The sequence below is a fragment of the Centroberyx gerrardi genome, chromosome 18 (genome assembly GCF_048128805.1).
Source record: "Centroberyx gerrardi isolate f3 chromosome 18, fCenGer3.hap1.cur.20231027, whole genome shotgun sequence".
Lineage (NCBI taxonomy): Eukaryota > Metazoa > Chordata > Actinopteri > Beryciformes > Berycidae > Centroberyx > Centroberyx gerrardi.
Genome location: NC_136014.1, coordinates 26,842,968 through 26,865,051, shown reverse-complemented (window position 1 = coordinate 26,865,051; position 22,084 = coordinate 26,842,968). Strand labels below are relative to the sequence as shown.

The 22,084-nt window shown below is 41.2% G+C and overlaps 1 protein-coding gene across 1 annotated transcript in view; it reads right to left on the bottom strand.

Annotated features, from left to right (window-relative positions):
* Positions 1 to 334: 334 nt before the first annotated feature.
* The window catches only part of xrn2 (5'-3' exoribonuclease 2), a 43,032-nt gene continuing 21,282 nt past the window's right edge, over positions 335 to 22,084 (bottom strand). The window contains exons 19-31 of the mRNA XM_071898567.2: positions 20,609 to 20,716; positions 20,076 to 20,165; positions 19,607 to 19,679; positions 19,173 to 19,256; positions 18,383 to 18,480; positions 16,353 to 16,432; positions 16,128 to 16,184; positions 15,430 to 15,498; positions 14,182 to 14,310; positions 11,479 to 11,600; positions 5,491 to 5,551; positions 3,044 to 3,284; positions 335 to 588 (exon numbers count right to left, since the gene is read on the bottom strand). Coding sequence (XP_071754668.2) covers positions 523 to 588; positions 3,044 to 3,284; positions 5,491 to 5,551; positions 11,479 to 11,600; positions 14,182 to 14,310; positions 15,430 to 15,498; positions 16,128 to 16,184; positions 16,353 to 16,432; positions 18,383 to 18,480; positions 19,173 to 19,256; positions 19,607 to 19,679; positions 20,076 to 20,165; positions 20,609 to 20,716 — 1,278 coding nt within the window. The 3' untranslated portion in view covers positions 335 to 522. The remainder of the gene's footprint in view (positions 589 to 3,043; positions 3,285 to 5,490; positions 5,552 to 11,478; positions 11,601 to 14,181; positions 14,311 to 15,429; positions 15,499 to 16,127; positions 16,185 to 16,352; positions 16,433 to 18,382; positions 18,481 to 19,172; positions 19,257 to 19,606; positions 19,680 to 20,075; positions 20,166 to 20,608; positions 20,717 to 22,084) is intronic.

The following is a 22,084-nucleotide window of genomic DNA, read 5'->3' as shown; positions in this document are numbered from 1 at the left end:
AAAACTGAAAAATGCAATTAAAAATCAAAAATGACTCCACCATTCAGTTTGTTCAGAAATCTTGAATATTTTGCGAGATTTAGTGAAAAGTTGTACTTTTTTAAAAAAGTTTTTTGCTTTTGATCAAACACCAAATTAGACTGAAACTACTGCGAGAATCAAATGATTTCCTTAAAAAAAAAAATCCCATTTGCTTCGTTAACCCGAAGAATCCCCGAGCAGAGAAATATAATCCCAGCATCACTGTTATTCTTTTATTTCACATGATTGTGATTTTACACATGAAGCAGTTTGGAGAGATCTCTCTCAAAATAAACAAACCGTGACACATCGCTCCTTGACTCACTTGTATTTCACAAGTTTTACAGGCGTTCATCTTAAAAATCACAGTACATAAGAACATTTTCAGTGGAATAAAAAGGGAAAAAAATAAATCATTATACAAGTAGACAATTGAAGGAAAAAAAACAAGAAGTCATGTGTCCCCTAAAAATAATCCCACAAAGTTCAATCTGTGCGAATTTAATTCCAATGATATCTTCTCGCAGGGGGAGGAGGTGGGTAACCCCCCCTTCCAGAGCTGTAGCCCTGAAAAACAAAAAATAAACAAAAAATAAACAAAAAATAAGAGAAAAACTCAGTCCAAACTTGTTATTGGGCAGTTTTGCATTTTGAGAAAACTTACTGAATATTACCACCACTTTGCAATGGTTAGACACATTTAAAATAACAAAAAAACAAAACATTCTGTATATTAAATTTGTTAAATTAAGTGATTTAATTACACTATTGCAATTATTTTATTTGTTCAAATCATTTCACAATGCATTTCCTTCTGTGGTTCAAATGGCAAATAAGGATTTTAATATTCCCAGCATTCAAATCAAACCTGCAAAAACAAAAGTGGTTTGAAGACTTTTTTGTTGAATAAATACAAACTTGAATTCATTGTGTACAACACTGCTGTCTAGGGCTGAACGGTAAATCAATATTATTATTTATCAGTGGAATCATATGGTGATGATGTGGTGATTTTGGGAAATCATGACACAATTCTGCTGTCTGAACTGATAACGAGCACATTTTATTTAAACTCTGACTAAATGAGGTATGGGAAAAAATTATTTGAAAATGTCAGTTCTGTTTGACATCACACCAAACATTACCATTCAGTTCAATGGGATGAATATTCATTTGATGATTTAACGTGTGATTTTGCAAAAGTGAGCAAATATCGTGATATATATCGATATCGGAAAAAAATTCCTTGCGATTATCGTGATATTGATTTCAACCATATCGCTCCCCAGCTCTACTGCTGTCACAGAAAAAACACTTTACTACATTTGTGTTTTATTCTTCCGATTGAAAAGTCGAGTGAGTTTCATGACTCCATTGTAGCGTCTCAAAAATACACGCATGTCAAGAGAAATTACACTTTTTCTTTTTTTTTTAAAATCATTTCTGGAAAAAACTTTTTGTCCAACAATTTCAACAGAGTATTTTCCTAATGCTGCTTCCCTCATCATGCCTATATAAAATGAATGCTGGTGAAATCACTGGTAAATCACACACACTGCAAAAAAAAAACTAAATGTGCTCGTCAAGTGTGTCCAAAGGTCTTGTTGAGAAAACCCAACAAAACTGAATCGACTAAATGTTTAATTAAGACGTTTCCATTTGATATCTTAGGCGTCAAACTGAACCTCCTGTCAGTCCGGTCTTTAAAGACAGAGGACTGGCTCTTTTTTGTCCTTTGTGCTTTTATCGGCTTCGTCTGAAACCGAGCAGAGAGTCCAGAGAAGGAGTTTAATGGACTTTAATGTTATATAACTCCTCACACTGGGAGAGATCCTCACTGCTGAGCCTTAACTCTCATTTCATTCAACCCACTGACACAAGTGCACATGATTCTGCAGCAGGGTTAGACCCAGATATCGGCCTTTTATTAAATATCATCCATCTCTGATATGATGGAGAAACCTGACATGAAATTATATTTTCTTTGCATGTTTTATTGATTCATTTAATTGGTCAATTGTGTTTCCTGTATATTAATTCTTCATTCAAAAAGGCAGTAATGTCTCCCACAGTTTCCCTTCCATTAAACAGGTGAGGAGGGTCAGCCTGCCTCTGACACTACATAGTGTCCCATGATGATCGAAATGAAAAATCTGACTACTTGGAATCTAAGGGGCATAAAAATGGCCAATTTTCACTACTGGAGCAAAATATCGGCAGCTTCAATACAAAAATATTGCAAAAACATCAGCCTTCAAAAACCCATATGGCTTGAACCCATGCTGAATACTTGTACTTTTTGGCATGAAAATGGTCTAATTCAAGAATATTGAATATCAGCAGAAATTACTGGCCAGCTGGCGGCTTCAATTCAAAAATATCAGTATTAAAAAAAAATGTGTTCAACCCCATTTTACATTAAAACTTTAAGCGTTCAAGCTGATGCTTTTATCCAGAGGGAAAGTAACTGTAGACATACGAGCTACCGATAAGACTGCGTTCACACTGTGATCACCAGAAGTCGATTCGTTCCCTACAGAGCTGGAACAGGGAAACTCGTCTGACGCTCAACAAGCTCGTTGCCACGGCCGAACTTTTCACGGTCATCGGCCGTCAGCCAATCAGATTTTTGATTCTGCGCTTCCTTGTTTCTCTTCCGATGCGTTTTAGTTTCACGAACAGTAGTTCAAAATGGAGCTTCCCAGTTCTCTACACCTTTTATTAGAAAGAGCACAGAAACAAACATCTCAGAGGCGAGGCTTGGAGAACGGCCGATCCATCGTTTTGTTGGGTTTTTACGTTTATCGCCGCCTAATCAGCGCTTCCTAGCTATGTGAACTCATCAAACTGACGTGACATTACGAAACACAATACCACAGCAGCAAAATCTACACGATTTGCCTGATCAAAACTTGGTAGCTGCAGACCGATAGATAGATAGATAGATAGATGCAGTTGGAGCCTCTGGCCCCGCCCACAAGCGGTCAGAATGCAGCGGCCCATCAGAATGTGAAGTATTTACCTGGTGCTGCTGTCCCCGGTCGTCCCTGCGGTCGTGCCGGTCGTCTCTTTGGTCGTGCCGGTCGTCTCTGCGGTGATCGTAGCGTTGGTGGTAGTTGCCGCCGCCGCCGCCGCCGCCCCCCGCTCCCCCTCCCCCCCCTCCGCGGTTCAGGTTCTGCTGGTAGGCAGACGGCTGCGACTGCATGGCCCGGTCCCAGCCGTGGCCTCCGCCGCCGCCTCCGCCGCCGCCTCCGTACTGCTGCCTGCAGCCACCAAAAACAACCAGATTAGCTTTGCAAAGTTCACTACAGCTGAACACTTCGTCTAATACAAGTCTGCCAACACTGCTGTGTATAATGGCTTTATTCCACTGCATCAACCTGTGTATTCACCTATGGAAAAGTGTTCTGCCCTATATTTTAGAGTTATTAAATGATAAACTTCAGGTAAAGATTTTTTCCAAATACGATATATGGCAACTCTTCATATGCAACAGACGCAATATTTTTACTCAAAATGTACTGCAGCTCAAAACATTATCTCATGTACATAACACTTTACAATGAGGTTAATCCAATGTATTAACCCGTGTATCAACATAGGGAAAAGTATTGTAAGTACACAAAACTACACTGTGAAGTACAACCAGTTGCCAACGGGCCGAAATTTCATCACAACGGTATCAAATTTCTTTGAGTACTTACAGAGTGTATTTACATCACATTTCAATAGGTTAATACACAGTTTACTACACTGGAGGAAGTTGTAAAGTGTTAGTTTGTTGTCAGAATCAAATTTTCATTTGAAGCGAGTATGAGCAAACTCTCAAAAAGTAACAAACACCAGTCAGTGAAACCTTATATCCAGAATGCCTTACTGTACCATTAAAGTGTATACATTATTTTGGATGGGTGGCATCAGTGTAAATCTATAACTCTGGTAATATTTGGCGTAATGTTCTATCTATTGACCGATACAGGTCAGAAGTACCGTTTTTTTTTTTTTAAATACACAAATGAAACACTTTACCCATCAAATATTTGAAGTTTTATTTTTTGCCTCAGTAGTTTAGATTTATTCGCTTCATGAAATCCCATGCAAGCAGTCAAACACGCCGGACTGCCCGATCAAAAAAAAGGGAGAAGGCCTTTAATTTTCTATTGGCGCAGCCTTGAAGTGACCTCGCCAAAATCCCCATCGACGGGCATTTACTGAGAGATCGAGCTCTCAAAGGGATGAAACGGCCTCTCCCGCGAGATGACTTAGCATCGACGCACATGAAAGAACGCAGGAGTATGAAATGAACCATATTCACATATGGCTCCAATCGCCCTCATCCCCGAAATGAGGCCACCGCATTGCCAGGGTGAGACGAGCGCACAGCCGCCACGCCGCGGCTCTCCAAACAGCCGCCGGACAATGCGTCGACCCGAGAGCAAACCCACCATATTAAAGTCTCTTCTTATTGGCAACAATGAAGGGAGAAGAAAGTAGACGATCGGCCCCATCCCTCATTACTGAACCATGTCACATTCTGGCCAACGCCAGACTTAGCAGAGCGCTGGAATCCATAATCCCTCTCTCCAAGTTCCTTCTGCATTTCATTTGGTCCGGTCCTAAGTAGTTAAAGAAACTGTTTTCAGTCGCCGCTAATAACTACTGACCTGAGGTGACACCGAGCCACAATGGGCCTGGCAGGCCTGAAAAGTTGAACCAGAGAACCTGATTAGGACTTGGAGAGGTCTGGAGCCAGAATCAATAGCCGGTCTGTGTGGACTCTGCGGCCACGGAGCAGAAATGATACAGCTTCCAACAGCATTAGTGATGCCTCATTAAGTTGCACAAACCTCCTCGAGAGAAATTTGTTTTAGCGCGGCGAAAAAAAAAAAATTCTTAATTCAATAGCAAGCCCCCCAAACCGCAGAGGCAGCGGCTCATGTATAAAGACTGGCAATCTGCAGGGGGATTTAGACGCTGACGAACAACCAGACAAAAAAAAAAAAAGTCCAGGACCTTGACATGTTGAATTCACAGTCGTCCTACCTATCGCTGCACAAAAACCAAATCTACCGAGAGAAGACCGTCTTGAAAGGACGAGTAGAGCCTGGCTCCAAAATGAAATATCCCAAAAAAAAAAAACCCCTCCACAAAATTAAACCAAGATTGATGGTACTTTGTATAGGATAGTGGCTAAATTAAGTCCTTGGTTACCAAAAGGAAAACACAGTTACAGACGAAATCCCATTTCAGAGTTAATAAATGAGGAACTTCAGGTAATGATTTTTTTCCAAAATGGATTTTACCGTTCTGAATGAGACATGTTCTTATGCAACGTCAACACAGTGCTTGTTGAAATCAAACTGTTTACATCAGCACGTTAACTGGGAACTTTCCTTCCCACAGCAACAGAAGGAATTAAAAACCAGACACAAATTCAGATTTACAAAACAGACAAAACAGCCGACTCACCTTGGAAATTGGGGCGGGTTGAAGGGGGGCGGCGCCCCCAGCAAACTGTTCTGCCTGGAATCTGCGGAGAACAAAAGACGACATTTTCAGAAGTGGTTTCTGCTGAGCTAAAGTTTGAAGTCTTCTAAAAGAGCGCAGACCCGCGGTCCTGAGCATAAACACAACGCTTTTCTCCCAAATAGTAACTGCAAAACGCTGAGTGCTTCCTAATACGTTTCAAATGTGATCCAAGTGTTAAGGAGAGGCTGTCGAGAGCTATTCCTTTAATGTTTTGTCCCATATTTTAACCTACTGAAAACCACAACATGATACAGTTTAAATACAAAGCCTAAACAAAACCAGAGAAATATTTCAGATTCACGTCGGTAAGTTAAACAGTGATGAAACCTGAGAAAATCCTCCAGGTTGATTGTTTGCAAGCAACACTAGAAGGATTTGACATTAAACAGGGATGCTAATTAACCCAATTCATTTCAGCCTTAACCTCCGATATAAAAAAAACAACCCAACTATTTTATTTCTGGGGATACAGAACGAATCAGTTGTCATGATAAAATTAAGCTCTTTCAAAACGTCGAATCGCACTAAGGCTCTGGAGGGGGAACGGGGATGGAGTGGAGGGGGGGGTGGGGGGTGGGGGGTCGGGAGGGGGGAGGGGGGGGGGTACAGAGCGCCACATTTGCATTTCTTGTTCAGAAAATGAAATAAGCATTCAGCCTGCAGCATTGTGGATGCCTCAAGTACCCTGGTTCCATCGCTGCAAGCCCTTCACAAAGCCACACTTAAAAAAAAAAAAAAAAAAAAAAAGGAGCGAACGGCTTCTTCCAGATTCACTGTTGCCAAGGCAATGACCAGCTGCGAGCCGCGGACTTGTTTGTTTATAGGGGCAATGCCTGCTGAGTGTCTCGGCGCAGGGCGGGGTGAAGGGTGCCGGGAGGGAGAACTTGGGCAAGAGAAGGCTGACATTTACAAACCTCGGCAGGAGTTGGGTGTAAAAATTTGGCTTCGACCGATACGGGACGGCCCGTACTGAAAATATCTGGCTGCCGATAGCCGATATTTTGCGCCTGTATTTATTTAAACTTCACCGTTTTTACGCCTCCGAAATTCAAAGTATTTCAGCGTTTCCCACCGAATTCCCCCAGAAATAATGCAGTATATTTCAGCGTTTGAGTAATATGAGTTTTTGAAGGCCGATAGCAACATTTTTGCATTGAAGCTGGTGATATTTTGCGCTGATAAGTTTTCAGTGTTTCCCCCAGAATTCCCCCTACAGAAGACTAAGAAATATCGTAGTCTAGTTATACACATTTCAGGGTTTGAGCAATATAAGTTTTTGAAGGCCGATAACGACAATTTTGCATTGAAGCTGGTGATATTTTGCGCCGATATTCAAAATCGTTAAATTTGACCATTTTTATGCCCCTCAAATTCAAAGTATTCAGTGTTTTTCCCCAAGATTTTTCTTCTCGTCAGGGTGGAAAAGCCTCTGAAACATCATGGGACACTAAAACTCTCCATTGAAAACTTCTTTTACAGTTAGCAGCTCCTTAAGGAAGAGCGACCCGCCCGACCCAGGGAACTCTGGGATACATTACTGTCCCTAACATGAATAATTAACTGACAAGAAACATTACTGAACAAGTAAATGAAAAAAAACAAAGCATGCAAAGAAAATTAAGTTTCATTGCAGGTTTACAGACTGTTTTAGTAGTAGCTGACCTGACTGATAGACATCTGATATCTAATAAAAGCCAAATATCACCACACCAATATATCGGTCTAACCCTAGTAGAAATTTTGTACAGGAATGGGAGGCTGGAATATAATTTAGTTTCTTTAGCTCGTAGAGTTGCTGTGGAAACTTTCGTCCTGCGTGCCAAAAGCACGAAATGGAGAGAAGCTGAAATGATTTTTGTTTTGATGTGAAGACTGAAGGGGAAGTGAAGAGGGAAATATTCCACACGTTTTCTGTTGACCGCCACAAAAAGTAGTAAACGCACAATTATCAGCAAGCAGGCGGACTGCTGTCAGCACATTATCATTTTGTTTTGTCATTCAATTTTCATGTTTGATTATCTCCTCAGCCAACAAACTTTAAGTGGACCACCCAGTTGGGCTCCAATTATAACTCCACAACATTCTCGTCTTCTTCCCCGATCGTCCGGCGATGGCTCAAAAGAGAGAATTACAAGTAGACACCTGTCAATCTCCTTAATTAACAATGATCTGAAAGTGTATAGACCTCCAGTCTGCGGGAGACAAAAGCCAACAAAGGATTACGCTTTAAATCCTTAAAACACACTGCGGTCACTGTATTAACGCCAGGATTACAACAGCGCTAAACAACTAAACGTCTCTCTCCAAACCTTTTCAATTAGTTCAGCGACTACATGACTCAAGTCCCATGCAGCCATCTTGGGTCTAATAACCAGGGCAGGAACTAACATTTTCATCCACCGGCCACGGGAGATGACAGACTCCAAAATTCACCAGCCACTTTTGCTACTTTACCGGCCAAATATTATTATTTTTTTAACAGATTAAGACCTTTAAAGGATGGCTGCTTACCTGCTACAGCAGCTGGTAGTAATTTCCTACCCTGATAATAACAGAAAAATTATATTTAAGTCCCTGATGCCCCTTCATGAGGATAAAACTGTAACTCTGAGGCAGCAGAGTTAAAATCAGCAGGGGGAATTAACACCAAACGGCCAAATGAAAGTAAATGTTCGGCTGTAGCTGATATGTTTATTTAAAGAGAACACACTCCTGGACTGCTGAATAAATAACATTTTTACTCAGTCTATTGTTTTGAGTTACATGACAGATCCTGATTTGCCAAAATACACTGAATAAAAATGCCGTTTGCATCCAGGCTACAAGTATTTTGTGCCATGTGAAGATGAGGGATTTAAAAGAAAAGCGGTGATAACAGTCAGCAACTGAATTGAATTGTTAAGTACTGTTTTCACCAATAAAGAGATTTGACAAAAAAAAAAGCATTTGGTGTCTTCTTCTCATTTAAGTTCTTCTACCAGACACTTTGGCAAGTAACTGAGTATTTCTATTCTAAAAATGTATTTGGCTGGTGAAACAGTGAAAGTTGAAGTCTGGGGAGTTTTGCGGCTTACCGGCCACTGTGGCCGCTGGATGAAAACGTTACTTTGCTGCCCTGGTTAAAATTTGGTGTCACTATGTGTCAAGACAATAATGGCCACCAGCAGAGCCTCCCCGGTTGGTTATTAAACACCAGCTGGTTTGGCTGCGGCGAACAAAGCCCCGCAGCATGTTTCAGAGCCGGCGTGTTGACACATCACCGCAGGAGGTAGCAGCGCCGTCAAAGGGGGAAGTTAACTTTGGTTTCAACCCTCTTCAGACCGCATCACACATCCAATCAAATGGGATCCTCCCGGATGCTTTTATCAGAGGGGCCACTGTGTCCAGCGGAGCCACTCGACAGTCTCATTACCAGCCCGGTCTCCCACAACGCTAATCAGCAAACAGGGTGGGGGCTGGGGGTGGGGGGTGGGGGCGTGGGGGGGGACCGGGACCCCCCCAACACAAAAGCCCAGTGGAGCAAAGCCCTGCTGATTACTGGCCAAGCAGAGGATTGGCCCTGAGAAAGTGTTATCTGGACAAAAGCAAGCCTCTGGCCTCCTGTTGCAGAATAAGGCCTACTTGTCGGGCTAATCACATTCCTCGGGTTTCCAATATTACGGTTCGTCCACATAAGTCCTTTTTTTTTTTACCATAAGATCAGTCAGACTGCTGCTACAGGAGCTGGAATAGTAAAATTCCACGGGTTATTTAAAAAAAGAATTTAAAATCGTTGAAGCAATTGAAAAATCATTTGGGGCCTAAATATAGCACACTGTTGTCGCTTAAGGAAAATGTCAAAGGTATTGCACTCAATACACACCAAATCAGCCAAATTCAAATTGGACATAAACGCCAATTACATATTTCTCTTTGAGGCACTTCAGCTGATAAAATAAAAATCAGCCACTGCAGGAAGAAAAAAAGGCCCACAATCACAGACGAGCCAGTGCTGATTTACCTTGGCTCCCTTTTATTAAAATATCTATTTCCACAATGACGACCAAAGGAAAAAAAAAAAAAAAAAAAAAGGAGATTAAAAAAAGAATGTCCTAGACCGCTAATTGGCAAGTTTAACATCAAGAACGAGCGGCAGAGGCCAAGGGAGGCGCTGCCGCAATCCGGAGAAGCCAAAAACCCCCATTTGCATCAAGTGCCACCAGAATAGCCGTGACTCCCCCGCACGCCATCAGCGGGCAGATGAGATTATTCATCTACTTGCAAATTGGCACATCAAAGTCAAACTGGAGAAGTGCTGTCGGAGGACCGCGGGGCCGAGGCCGGGGCCGAACGGGAGACCGTGATTAGGAGCTGGGAAACAGAAATTCTCCCTCCATATGTGACGAACCATTCAAAATCCCTTCTGCGCCGAACAAAGGGGGCTATTTAATTGTATAACACAATTATTTGCGTCTTAAAAAGGCACAGTTTGGCAGCTGGGTATACAAAGTGACCCCATCTCCCCCCGCCCAAGTGAATTAATAAAAGTATCCGTCCATCTATCCATCTTTTATGTTTACATTTTAGGCGTTTAGCCGATGCTCTTATCCAGAGTGGCTGACAATGAGCAGGTTCAGTGTGTTGCTCAAGGACACTTGGGCAGGGCTCACGGCTGCTCACAGACAGTCTGCCGCTGTGGGAACTGAACCTGTGACCTGTCAGAGAGCCACGCTGCAGCGCTCTCAAACTGAGGAACAGTTTTTGGGAGCTGCTATTGAGTTTATTAATTGTTTTCCTGATACAGTGAACTAAACACAAAGCCAGAGGCGGGTTCAAAAGGAGAGAGCGGCGTTTCATCAGCCAAATATCAGCCAGTATCTGATGGAGTGACGGACGAGGTGTTTATCTCCTGACACGTGATATGGGGTTCACGATTCAATACGACCACGACACCATGTGATAAATAAAAGTCTGACTGTGCAGAATTCTGAGACACAAATCTTTCTAGCGATGCCATTGGCTGCTAGAATGTAAACAACAATTTAAAAACGTCATTACAAAGTGACAATAATATAATTTGGATGGAGAGCTTGTGAAACTGTGATGGTCAAGAGTCTCATTAGTGATTACTACAGCAGAATAACATGGAGCTGATATCACCATTCATTTTTCCGACCTAAGATACATACTGTCACAGTTTTGTATTGCGATATATTGAATTTGGATATATTGTCCCATCCCTAATGGATGGAAATGCCTATGATAGTGTACGATCCATCCAGTGTGACACCATAACATCGCACTGAATATAAGGCCCTGTTGTCTTTGTATGTAATGTGGGAAGTAGGGATGGGACAATAACCGGTATTATTATATATCGCGGTAAAAACAATACGTTTAAATCAGGAAATTAAGTCAGGAATAAGAACCGCTGCTCTCATCTGTCATTATTGATGGGTTTTTTTCTGCCAAAAAGGAGAAGCGCTCTAATAAACTGTTGTATTCATGTTGCTGACTGAGTTAAAGTGGATGCAGACCAGTTGAACTTGGAGACGCATCTGACTTTATTTATTTTAGATGCTGTTATTTGATTTTTTTTGTGTTGTTTAAAACCATCTTTAGTCTCTCTAAGCTAAACGAGCATTTTATGATTTAGTTGTTATGAGTCAAATGTCTTGTGATTGATATCATAAATTAGTTTTTAAGTAATTGAAGCATATTCCTGTCCTGTTTATAAAGTATTCATCTTTTTAATAATTATTGGGATAATATTGTATATTGGGATAATTGTACTATGAAATTTTTTCATTTAGCAAAGCAAAACTTCCAAGTTTGCGCTGAAAATGCCTCTAAAACCTTCCTCTATATATTCCACTACTGTCTCCGCTCTTCAGACCTTGCAGGATGTGTGTGTGTGTGTGTGTGTGTGTGTGTGTGTGTGTTCCTTACGCTGGAAATGTGGCTGGTGGCCGCCGCTGTGTGGCTGTCGGTAGTTTCCTTGGTGGTAGTTGCTGGGCGGCGGGGCGCTGCTGTACTGTCCGCCGCCATGTTGGGGTCTGCCCAGGTTGTGACTGCAGCAAGACAGAAACCACAGAGTCAGTGTGTTTAAGGTCAGAGTACTGGACAACAACATGCCAACTGGTTCACACTTTCACCCAAAACACCTTACAGTACCGTGAGTGTAAAGGAGAATAGAAAGGGAATTGAACCCCTAACCCTGGCAGCGTCGGTGCCTTGCTCTACACACTGAGCTACACAGGACTAAGACATAAAATGTTGTAGTTATACGTATTTCAGGGTTCGAGTGATATTGGTTTTTGAAGGCAGATACCAATATTTTTGCATTGAATCTGCCGGTATTTTGCTCCGATAGTGAAAATTGGCCATTTTCATGCCCCCCATATTCCATGTAGTCTGTTTTTTCCCCAGATTTGTATTCGTATCAGGGTGGAAAGGCTTCTGAAGCAGCATTTAGAGCATCATGGGACACTAAAACTCTCCACTGAAACCAGACTGATGAAACTCTTTTAGTGTCAGCAGCTCTTTAAGGCAGAGAAACCCACCACACATATTCAGTGGTAGAGGAAACTCTGGGATACATTACTGCCTTTAAATGACGGATTAATTTAAAATAAACATTATTGAACAATTAAATGAAAGAATATAATGTGTAAAGAAAACAAAATGTCATTGTAGGCTTTCCAGACTATTTTTCTGTAGCTGTGGTCAGGGAGAAATAACTCTAGCTGAATGGACTGTTTTTTGTTTTCTTTCTTGTGCTTTTTATTTATTGTGTGTCTTTTTATGCATCTGGCTGCCACAAGAATTTCCCCTCAGAGTTGATAATAAAGTTGAATTGATTGATATCAGAGGTGGACGACGCCGACTGGCCGATATCGGATGTTTAGTAAAAGCCTGATATTGGCCTGATATATCGGTCTAGCCTTAACACACTCCTGTCTCTAGAATATTGGTTTTATTTGCAATCAAAGCAACAAAACAGAAGATCCTTTCCTTAAAATCATCCGTGCCTCCCTGGTTTTCCCGTTCGCCAGGCTGAGCACCTGCCTGTTTGGCCCCATCAAGGCAAATAACTGCCTGAATTACTGAATTAAGGACTTGGGTTTCGAAGGAAAAAAAAAAAAAAAAAAAAAAAAAAAGAAAAAACCGGAATACATTGTGTTTCTTCAAAATCTGTGCATAATTAATTCCCAAACATGCTATAGTCGGACTGAGCCAGATGTTCAATTATTCGCGTTCCTTAATGATAATATCAATGTGTGGAGGAGAGAGCTTAGATCATAATCAAGGACGGCTGGTTAATGGGGACCGTTAGGGGGGATACGAACATTTAAACACATTTTCCTCCACAGCTTCTATTTTAAAATACTGTACTTCTGCAGATCTGAATTTGGAGTCACTGCAGATTCAGCAGTCACTGTTTAACACCTCTGATTATGAACTAATATTATACAATACATACGATAATGTACACACAAAATCTTTCAGGGGCAGGTTGGGGTGGCAAGCTACCAGAGTTTTCTACATTATATTTTATTTTTAATTTTTCATACTTATCTACTCACTGACCTGTGTATGAACCATGACAGAAGATTATCCTGAAATCTGATTTTTACGTGCTGTGTGTGTAATTCCAGTGGACCTAAAGTGGTCCACTGGAAATCAAAGATCTTTTATGCTGTTAAAAGTACAGGATAAAGGATCTTTGATTTCCCCTTAAATTACTGCTCATAGAGCAGATGCAAAGAGTCATGATTGACACTTCCGCATATATTGACACGCTGGTCCGTTGAACAAACGTTATAATATTTTCATTTGAAGGAACAAATGCTCGGCTGTCTGTGGCACTTCAGGTTTAGCTGAGCTGCCAACTGACCAAACGCTGCCATTCAAAAGATAAATCACATCATCTTGAGATGCAACTGAGGTGAGTTTTCATCTCCAAAGCCTTTATATTTCATTCCTCCTCTGTATGCGTCTCTATAATGTGTTGCTGGTGGTTTATACATTTGCACTGAGGTCAAACATCTCCTGTGCTAAAGCCTCCATTAGGCTACTTGAGCTAGAAGCCTTCATGTGTTACGACAATTTACCAACCGCCGTCGTTTGTTCTGGATTTGTTTCTTTTCAGAACATGGCAGATTTGCACTGGATTAAAATTACGGATACCGTTGGTAATAATTACAGTCACAGGATCTCCCTTGGCAAGATTAAGCCAAGTTTGAATTGGGTTTATGTTCAAATGTTACCGAATTTGATGAATAGCTGATTTGAACGTCTCAAGTCTTTTTCTCTTTGGCTGGATACAACCATCACTTAGAAAAGTAATTAAATTCCCTCATAACCGAAGTTCTAAATTACCTTGATTTACCAGCGGCAGAGCTTGACATTAAACACTTCCGAAAAAGTAGAACAAAAAAAGATATTTCCTACATGTTTTGGGTACATGTCCTTCTCCAAATTTTTTCCAGGGCTGGGCAAAAAACCCAAAACTGATTAATTCCAAATTTCCCTTTCCTCTACCTAACTGTAATAGCACAAGAGAGAGTTTCATCAGATCCTGTGGATTTGTAAATACGACTCGTCCAGTTTTTTTTGACCTACAGGTAATCAGTAAACCAGATCACTCACCTCAGAGACCTGAAGCCGGACTGGTCCAAGTGAGCCTGCTGCCTGTTGGGGTTGAAGCCCAGCTGGGGTCTCCATGGTCTCTGGTTCCCCCGCTCCCAGTCTCCAGGCTTCAGCACCTTAGTGGGCATCCTGAAAAGCAAATAAACCGTAGAATTTAAAGCTGCACTACGTGAGAGATAGTTTATGTACAAATCCTCTCCTTTTAGCAGTCCAAGTCACAAAGTGCGGCTGTAACAGAGAAGAGCGTCCCATCCCCACAAACTCAAACGCTGTAGATTAAATTCTGGTGTTGTATGGTCACTGGTGGGAAATCTTCTCCACACAAGAAGTGATGAATTGAAACTTAAGAGTGAAATCGAAACACATTAGATCTTTCCCTCTCTGGTTTCCTTCGGTATAAAGTATCACACTGGTCGGTAAACAGTTCACTTGCGTCACCTTACATGACTTGTTATCTCTCGCTGCCATTCGGAGTCGCCAACGTGCAAAGTTGCCTAGCGCACTTTTAACTCGGAAATGTTCAATCCTTAAAGGGGGGGTATCCTAGGATGTGGCAATTCTTAGTATTTATGGTGATTTTGGTACTTGGAGGTGTGAAGTAATCACAGTAAAAAAAATGTAATCATGTTACTATGCTGTTTCCCCACAGTCACCAACTATAAAACACGCCCCCTTGTACAAGCCAGTCAGATTTTGCTCCAGTGTCTATGTAGACACAGGACTGTCTGAAATCGACCAATCAGCGCTAAGAGGAGGGCGGGCCTTCCAGAATGGCCAGCCAATCAGAAGCTGCTCATGAAAACGACCAATTTTCTTGTAGGTGGGAAACAAACACTGGGAAGTGAATAGCTAAAGCTATAACTAAACGATTTTTACTGAAAAAAACTTAACAGATGTATTTTATAGACATCAGGTAATTATATAAAATTGCTGAAAAAGCAAATGATACCCCTCCTTTAAAACACCTAAAATTGCAGTTACGTGGTCATTTTTGTGGCCACATTTTCTTGTTACTGCAAAGTTGTTCATGTGGCTGCCGGACCAGCTAGGAAAGTGGAAAGAGAACAGGAAGGTTGCAGGAAAATAAAACAAGAAACTCTTCCCTCAGCAACTACTGGTTGCACTGGGCAGCTCCCAGTTGTGAATGTATGAAACTGCATGAATGTGGAGCTGAGAAAGTAAGAGCATGCTTGCTCAGTAAAACGCTTTCCTTGATAAATAAGGTTTAAAAAGAAGAAAAACCCTCACTTGGCTCCAGAAAGGATGACAGCCTTGAACACAAAGTTGTCTGCATACTGCGGATCCTTGAACTTCACTCTGGAAAAGATGAGAACATTATCTTCAGCTGAGGGAAAAAGAGTCGCTTTAGCTTCTACTTACACTTTAAAAAAGGAAAATCCGCCTGTCTGACACTCTTCCACTGTCAGATCTCAGCTATCTGTGATGTTCAGTTCATTCCTGGAGTATTTTTTGGTGGTGAAGTGTTGTAATTTACTTTTCTGGTGAACCCACTCTACCTCAACCTGCCTCATCTACTTCTACTTCAGTTTATGATTTCCTACGTTTCCCAGAGTGCCTTTCTACAGGCTGAGTCAGAGGAACAAGGCTTTACCGGATATCCAAATTCAGTTCATGCATATGCTTTTTGGAAAAATGTTATTATCCGCGGTGAAACTTTCAAAGATCTCTAAAACATAGAGGATCCAGTCTCTAAAACTGCTATTATTGCATTCAACAAGAAACTAAGTTACAAACTATGCTTTAAAAATTGAACAATCTGTTTGAATTTTCACCGATTAATTATTTTGTCAAGAGTATTTATTAAGTTTTACACAAATGGTAGATATCTCAATTTGGAAAAAACTAAAATGAATACTAAAAATATTCACTAATCTCTACACTTATATCTTCTGCTGGACAGTGATGTAGATCAAGACGGTTCTTACCCAATCGCACCGTTCTGTGAAATGTCACGCAGCATCGGGATGGGAGACTGCACGGCCCTAAAAGATAAATGTTAAAACAAAAATTAACGGATGAACAAGTCCCGAGTCGTCACAGTGGACAGGCTTCTCTGGCGAGGGTTCATGTCCATTTAAAAAAAAAAAAAAAAACACACGGGAACTTGGAGGAAATGTACAAAAAGTGATAATAAAGCAGGCGTTCCTTACTTATCTGGTAGAATAGGGTCGTCATCAAGATCTAATATACCTTGGATTCCATGGCAGAGCTCTGCAGGGATCTCAGTGCTCTGGAGGACAGACGTTACATCCAAGATAAGAGTTCATGCATGTATGCTTTTTGGAAAAATTGTATTATCTGTGGTGCAACTTTCAATATCTCTGTAAAGCTGCTATCATTCCATCAACCAAGAACCTAAGTAACCTTTAAAAATTAACAATTTGATTCAATCGTACAACTTCCATTAAAAGCCTGGGTGCTGCAAACTATGTGCAGAGTTCTACACCAGGATCCTGTGGGTGAAACATGTTGAGATAACAGTTTGATCAATACACATGGCATTAATGCATGTATCTTTAGCATGGGTGGCCCAAGTGGGAACTAAACCCCAAACTCTGGCAGTGTTAGTTCAACGCTCTGCCTGCTGAGCTACACAAGACCACAGGGTCACATGACTCAAACCTATAAATATAACTGATATCAACAAGGGTTCGAGTGATATGGGCTTTTGGAGGTTGATGCGGATACTGACATTTTTGAATTGGAATCACTAATATAAGATCAAATATTTTGTGCTGACATTTAATTTTTTTTTTTTATTATAATTTAAATTTCCAGCTTTTCTTGTCAAGCTGGCCTCTAAACAGCATTTTGGATCCTGGGACACCAAAACTTGCCACTGAAATCCATACTAATGAAGTTCTTTTAAGGTTACCAGGTCACCAAAAAAATAATTTAGCATTGAAATTATATTATTTTATAGAAAATAAAATATATGGGTACATCAGAAGAAGTGGATGATATCTGATATTTAATAAAAGGCCAATATTGGCCTGATATATCGGTCTAACCCTATTTGACACTGAACTGATCAGACATGCAGTAATAATTAAAGTATTACAACATACATTTTTGTTGCAACTTTTCTTCACTGACCGTGTATTTTCATCCTGAAGCCAAATTCGGGTCAAAACAGCACTCGCTTTTGTTTGCACATGCATAATCAACGCATGCAACACCTGCATGGCAACGCATCTGCAGCAGAGTGACGCAGCAGGAACAGATTCTCTCATTTGATATGAATATCTATCAGAGAGCAACACATTAAGTGTGATTCCAGCCCTAGAAAAAGACTATTATTGGAGACAGGTGTTTCACGCACAAAGCAGCTGACTGTCTTTGTGATTGTTTGATTGTGTGTGTGTGTGTGTGAGTGAGTGTGTGTGGAGGGGTGTCATCAGCAGCATGATGTGATACAGCATATTGAAGATAACAAAAAAAAAAGGCATGGAGCAAAAATAAAAAAAATGTAACTGTGTGCAATGTGCAAACTAATTGCTATATTGACATACTTTACAGTGATACTTAAAGATGCAACGTGTATCATTATTAAACACCAATTTATCATTGCCAAATTAAGAGTGTTACCTTGGTATAATTATCGTAAACCAATGAGATCATGTTGGAGACGACTGTTCTCCTCTATCTCACTCCAGTAGTATTGTTAGTTCTAGTGTTTCTCCACATTAAGACTACATTTCCCATCAGCCCCATTGCTCCCTGCCCCCCCTCCCCCCTCCCTGAAGAGGATCAACATGTTGGAAGTGATTTCTCCATCTTCCTTTCCCTCCTTCCACCATCTGCTGCCAGAAACTCTTTCAGCTTTATCTCCGTTTGCTCTGGAAGAACAGAACCTCTTCCTGTTTTGTGCCGTAAAGCGATCCAGCAGATTTCCCTCCAGATCCACCAGGTGGAGAAACTATGGAGGATGCAGAGTAGAGGCTGGTAGAGGCTGGCAGGCTGCTAACTGATGGTCTGGTTTGTTTACAGTAATTATACTAATGTCTCTAAATTAATGTGGTGATGATTTATTGATGTTGAAATGCTACACAGTCCCTTTTAAGGCTTACAGATGATCGCAGCTGTACAGACAGACCTCAGCCTCTCCTTGCTGGCTATTTGTAGAAGCTGTATTGGGTTTGAGGTAATGTGAGGTAAAGTATGAGGTCAGTTTCTTTACCTCTTGAGATTCTCCACGGTACAGTTCCTGGATGAAGTCAGAGAGCGGGTGGGACTTCGCCACAAACAGCACATCACTTCCCAGACTGTTTCTTTTCACTGGAACAAAGAGAAAACAGCAGCTGTGGTCAGGGATTAAATACCAGTGATTACTGGAGAGACTGGAGATATGATTGTATTGGATTAGATGGGAAGGGACGGATGGGGAGACGGCAAGATAGAAAAACAAATATCCAGCCAGCATGCAACCATACGACAGACGTTTGGACACTTTGTGGTCACCCTAAGGATTGTACCATACACTTAAATATCTACACATTAATTAGTGGTATAGCTATTTCTTGTTTCTTCTGTTTGTGGCATGAGTATCAAAGATCTGTCCTATTTGGGCATTTAACGGCTGTCGGTTTTGCTGTTTTTGTAAATGAAAAACAGAACATGAGGTGTTAATGTTCGGCTGCCACCATTTAATCTACACTTAACTGAAATCTACCTACTTCCCCTTATTATTTAACCCCAAAGCCAGCTTGCCCTCCCAAATCTCCCAGATGCCCCAGTCCATCCCGAGCTAGCAGGTACTACTTTTGAGTGTTTTAAATGTCAAAAGGTCAGGACTAGTGTTTACATTTGAAATCAACTAAAATCAAGGCTGTCAAAGCTTCTACATGACACACCATGCACATCGGTACCACAAATACTTAGGACAGGAGATTAACTTGATTAACAAACACAAAAACATTTTTTTCTGTTTCACTACTGATGCAGTGACTCTGTGTCTTTATACTACTTACCCTCTTCGGGTGTGAGGTCGGGGTAAACGTCAGCCAGAGCCGCTCTCAGCCGACGCTCGTCCACAAAGGGCAACAGCGCCACACCTTCAAACAGAACAGGACAGGATATTCTTGGATACAGAATATTTGTACTCCGACTATAACTTAAGAAGTATCTTAAAAATTCCTGGACGCTTTCATGCAAAGCAAATGTTTGGGTGGCTCCAGCGGGAATTGAACCCCCGACCCTGGCAGTGTTAGTGCCTTGCTTCACCTACTGAGTGACATATGACCTAATCCCTCACATCAAATTTAAAGGGTTCAATGGTTCTTTCTAGCTGCTAGAAATGCAGCATGTAGCTCTTTCTGTGGGAGAATACATTACTAAAAAAAAATTCTTTCACAAATTTGTAGGAAAAATAAGGCAAAAAAGAAGCCAGTGGACAGTGACTCACCTTGCCAAGCATACTTCTTGCCGTTGAGATCAATGGCAAAGTCATCGGGGTAGAAGTCGATGATGGAAGAGTCCTGTTTCAGAGGGAGGCATTTAAAAGAATTTAACAAGAACAGAAAAGCTGAAATACCTTGTAAAAAAACAAGAAGCAGCAGCTCGTTTATGGCCAACGTTCCTAGAAAGTTTCCGTTTGAAAGTCCCACTCTTTTCCAGATGTCAATTTTTAGACATTGCAGATGTATTGTGTATTACTCCTTTGATTAGAGACTTTTAATACTACAGCGACATACAAAGTCTTTAACAGGCAAGAAGTTCAGTGTAGCGGTGGATTTCCAGACTTTTTCCCCAAACTCATCTTGAGTTTTTGTACTTTTCCAGACTTTTAAAGACCTGTGAATTGTGACAACAGTCTTCTGAACTGTCTGGACCTGCGCAGCAACCTAGAAATTATTTTGGACACTAAAACTTACCGGACTGGCCATAAGACTTCTCCATGTTGTGGGCAGGAAGTTGCCGCTGGCAGCAGGAAACACGCCCATCAGCTGCTCCAGTGGTTTGAACTGCACACGACAACCACAGAGAGACAATCAGATACTCAGTTACATCAGTATTAACTGCACAGGTAAGACCCACGAGAAGAACAATTCAAACAAAATCTCCAAATATATTGCATGGGTCTAGAATACCGGTCGAGAACAAGGTCTAGAAAATACTCAGAAGATGATGAAAAAAAAGCAAAATTACAATGACAAAGAGAAGCGAAAACAAGAGCAGACAAGAGGAGAGAGACGAAAAGAGAAGACAACAGAAAAGAGAAGATATGAAGAAAAGATGAGAAAAGAAGAGACGAGAGAAGACAGACATGACAGAGAAGAGAAGAAAAAGGACAAGAAGAAAAGACGAGTAGACGAGAAGAAAAGAGAAAAGACAATAGGGAAGAGGAGGACAAGAGGGAGAGAAGAAAAGACAGAGCAGGAGAAGAAAGGAGAGGACAAGTTCTTACCGGTTTGGTCCCCATTTCAAACTCGGTGAACATGCCTTTGATGTCTTTGAAGTCGGAGGCGAACGGAGCGTAGTGGAAGGGGAAGTACCACTTCCAGGAAGCACAGCCCTGCCAATTAACAAGGGAGCATTTACTGACTTTACCATGACATTACATATTAGCCCGTACCAAACTGCATGCGCTACTTTTCTTTTACCATCTATCGAAAAGAACAGGCTCTATAAATGCTGGTCAGTGACCACCTGCCACAAGGCAAACAGACCAGCCACAGACAGTATTTACCAGCAGTTTGTTGGTGGTTGGTATTCATTTGCTACCCTTCTGCTGTGCCACAGACATTTATTATTTTAAAAGGATAAGTTTGGCGATTTTGGACCTAGAGTCACTTGTCGGTTGAAACAGCGAGCTCCGTTGCCTCTTGCTGCTAACAAACTGTCAAAACATCTCCAGAAAAGCCAGTCTGTCAAAATGATACGGAGAGCGATCGACGTATTTTTATCGACGTTTTTCCACTCGTCTTCTACCGAACTCTACTGTTTACAATCTGACCTGACGGTCCAAAACTAGATCACCCCGCCAGGAACCACCTTTCACCCCACAGCGGTCTGCAGTGTTGGGGAAAGTTACCCTAAATAGTAACTTGTTACGTTACTACGTTAGTCTTAATTAAAAGTAACACGTTAGAGTACTTTCACGTTACCCACTTAAAATCATGCCTTTAAAATACGTCTTCTGCTGATGTCATCACTCTTAATGTAGGCTACAGAAATCATCACTAATCATCAGGTCTGGGACTGAAGTAACATCTACTGTTGTCTAAAGAAAACCTCAAGGCAGCTTTCAGTTACCTGGTTCCACAGTATAATACTTGGACCGACTGGAAGCCTTTCTGCCGTCTGCATCACAACCGCAGTTGATTCTGACTTGGCTCCGTGTTCCTCTCTATAAAAAAGCCTAATTTGAGAAAAAATATGCTATCAACACGGAGCTATTGACGTTAAAAGGCGCATCAACTGGTGAATAACAAACTTCAAATTAACTTCACCCCGGTGATCAGCGGAGCCTGAACTGATCCAGTCTGGACTCAAAATAAACGGCAGACTGACTCACAAGCTTTCAATTCAAATCCTCAGGTTAGATAGTGAAAGCTAAACTTACAGTTAACAATAAAGTTCATACCCTTCTCTTTGATCAGATCAAAGTAATGCGAATATCTCCAAGTTCTGCAGTTTATTATTGTGTTGATTCTGAAAGCGAGTCGTAACCTACAAGCCTCCACCGCACCGCCGCCTGCTGCAGTCTGCTTTTAATAACATATGTAGCGTACAATAGGCTACCTTCATTTTTTTTAAAATTTGCACTAACTAAACATTTAACCATTTGAAAGAAAAATAAAAGTAGCGAAATGTAACTTTGACAAATAACTAATAACTGAGTACATAAATTGAAAAACTAACGCGTTAAGTTACTCGTTAC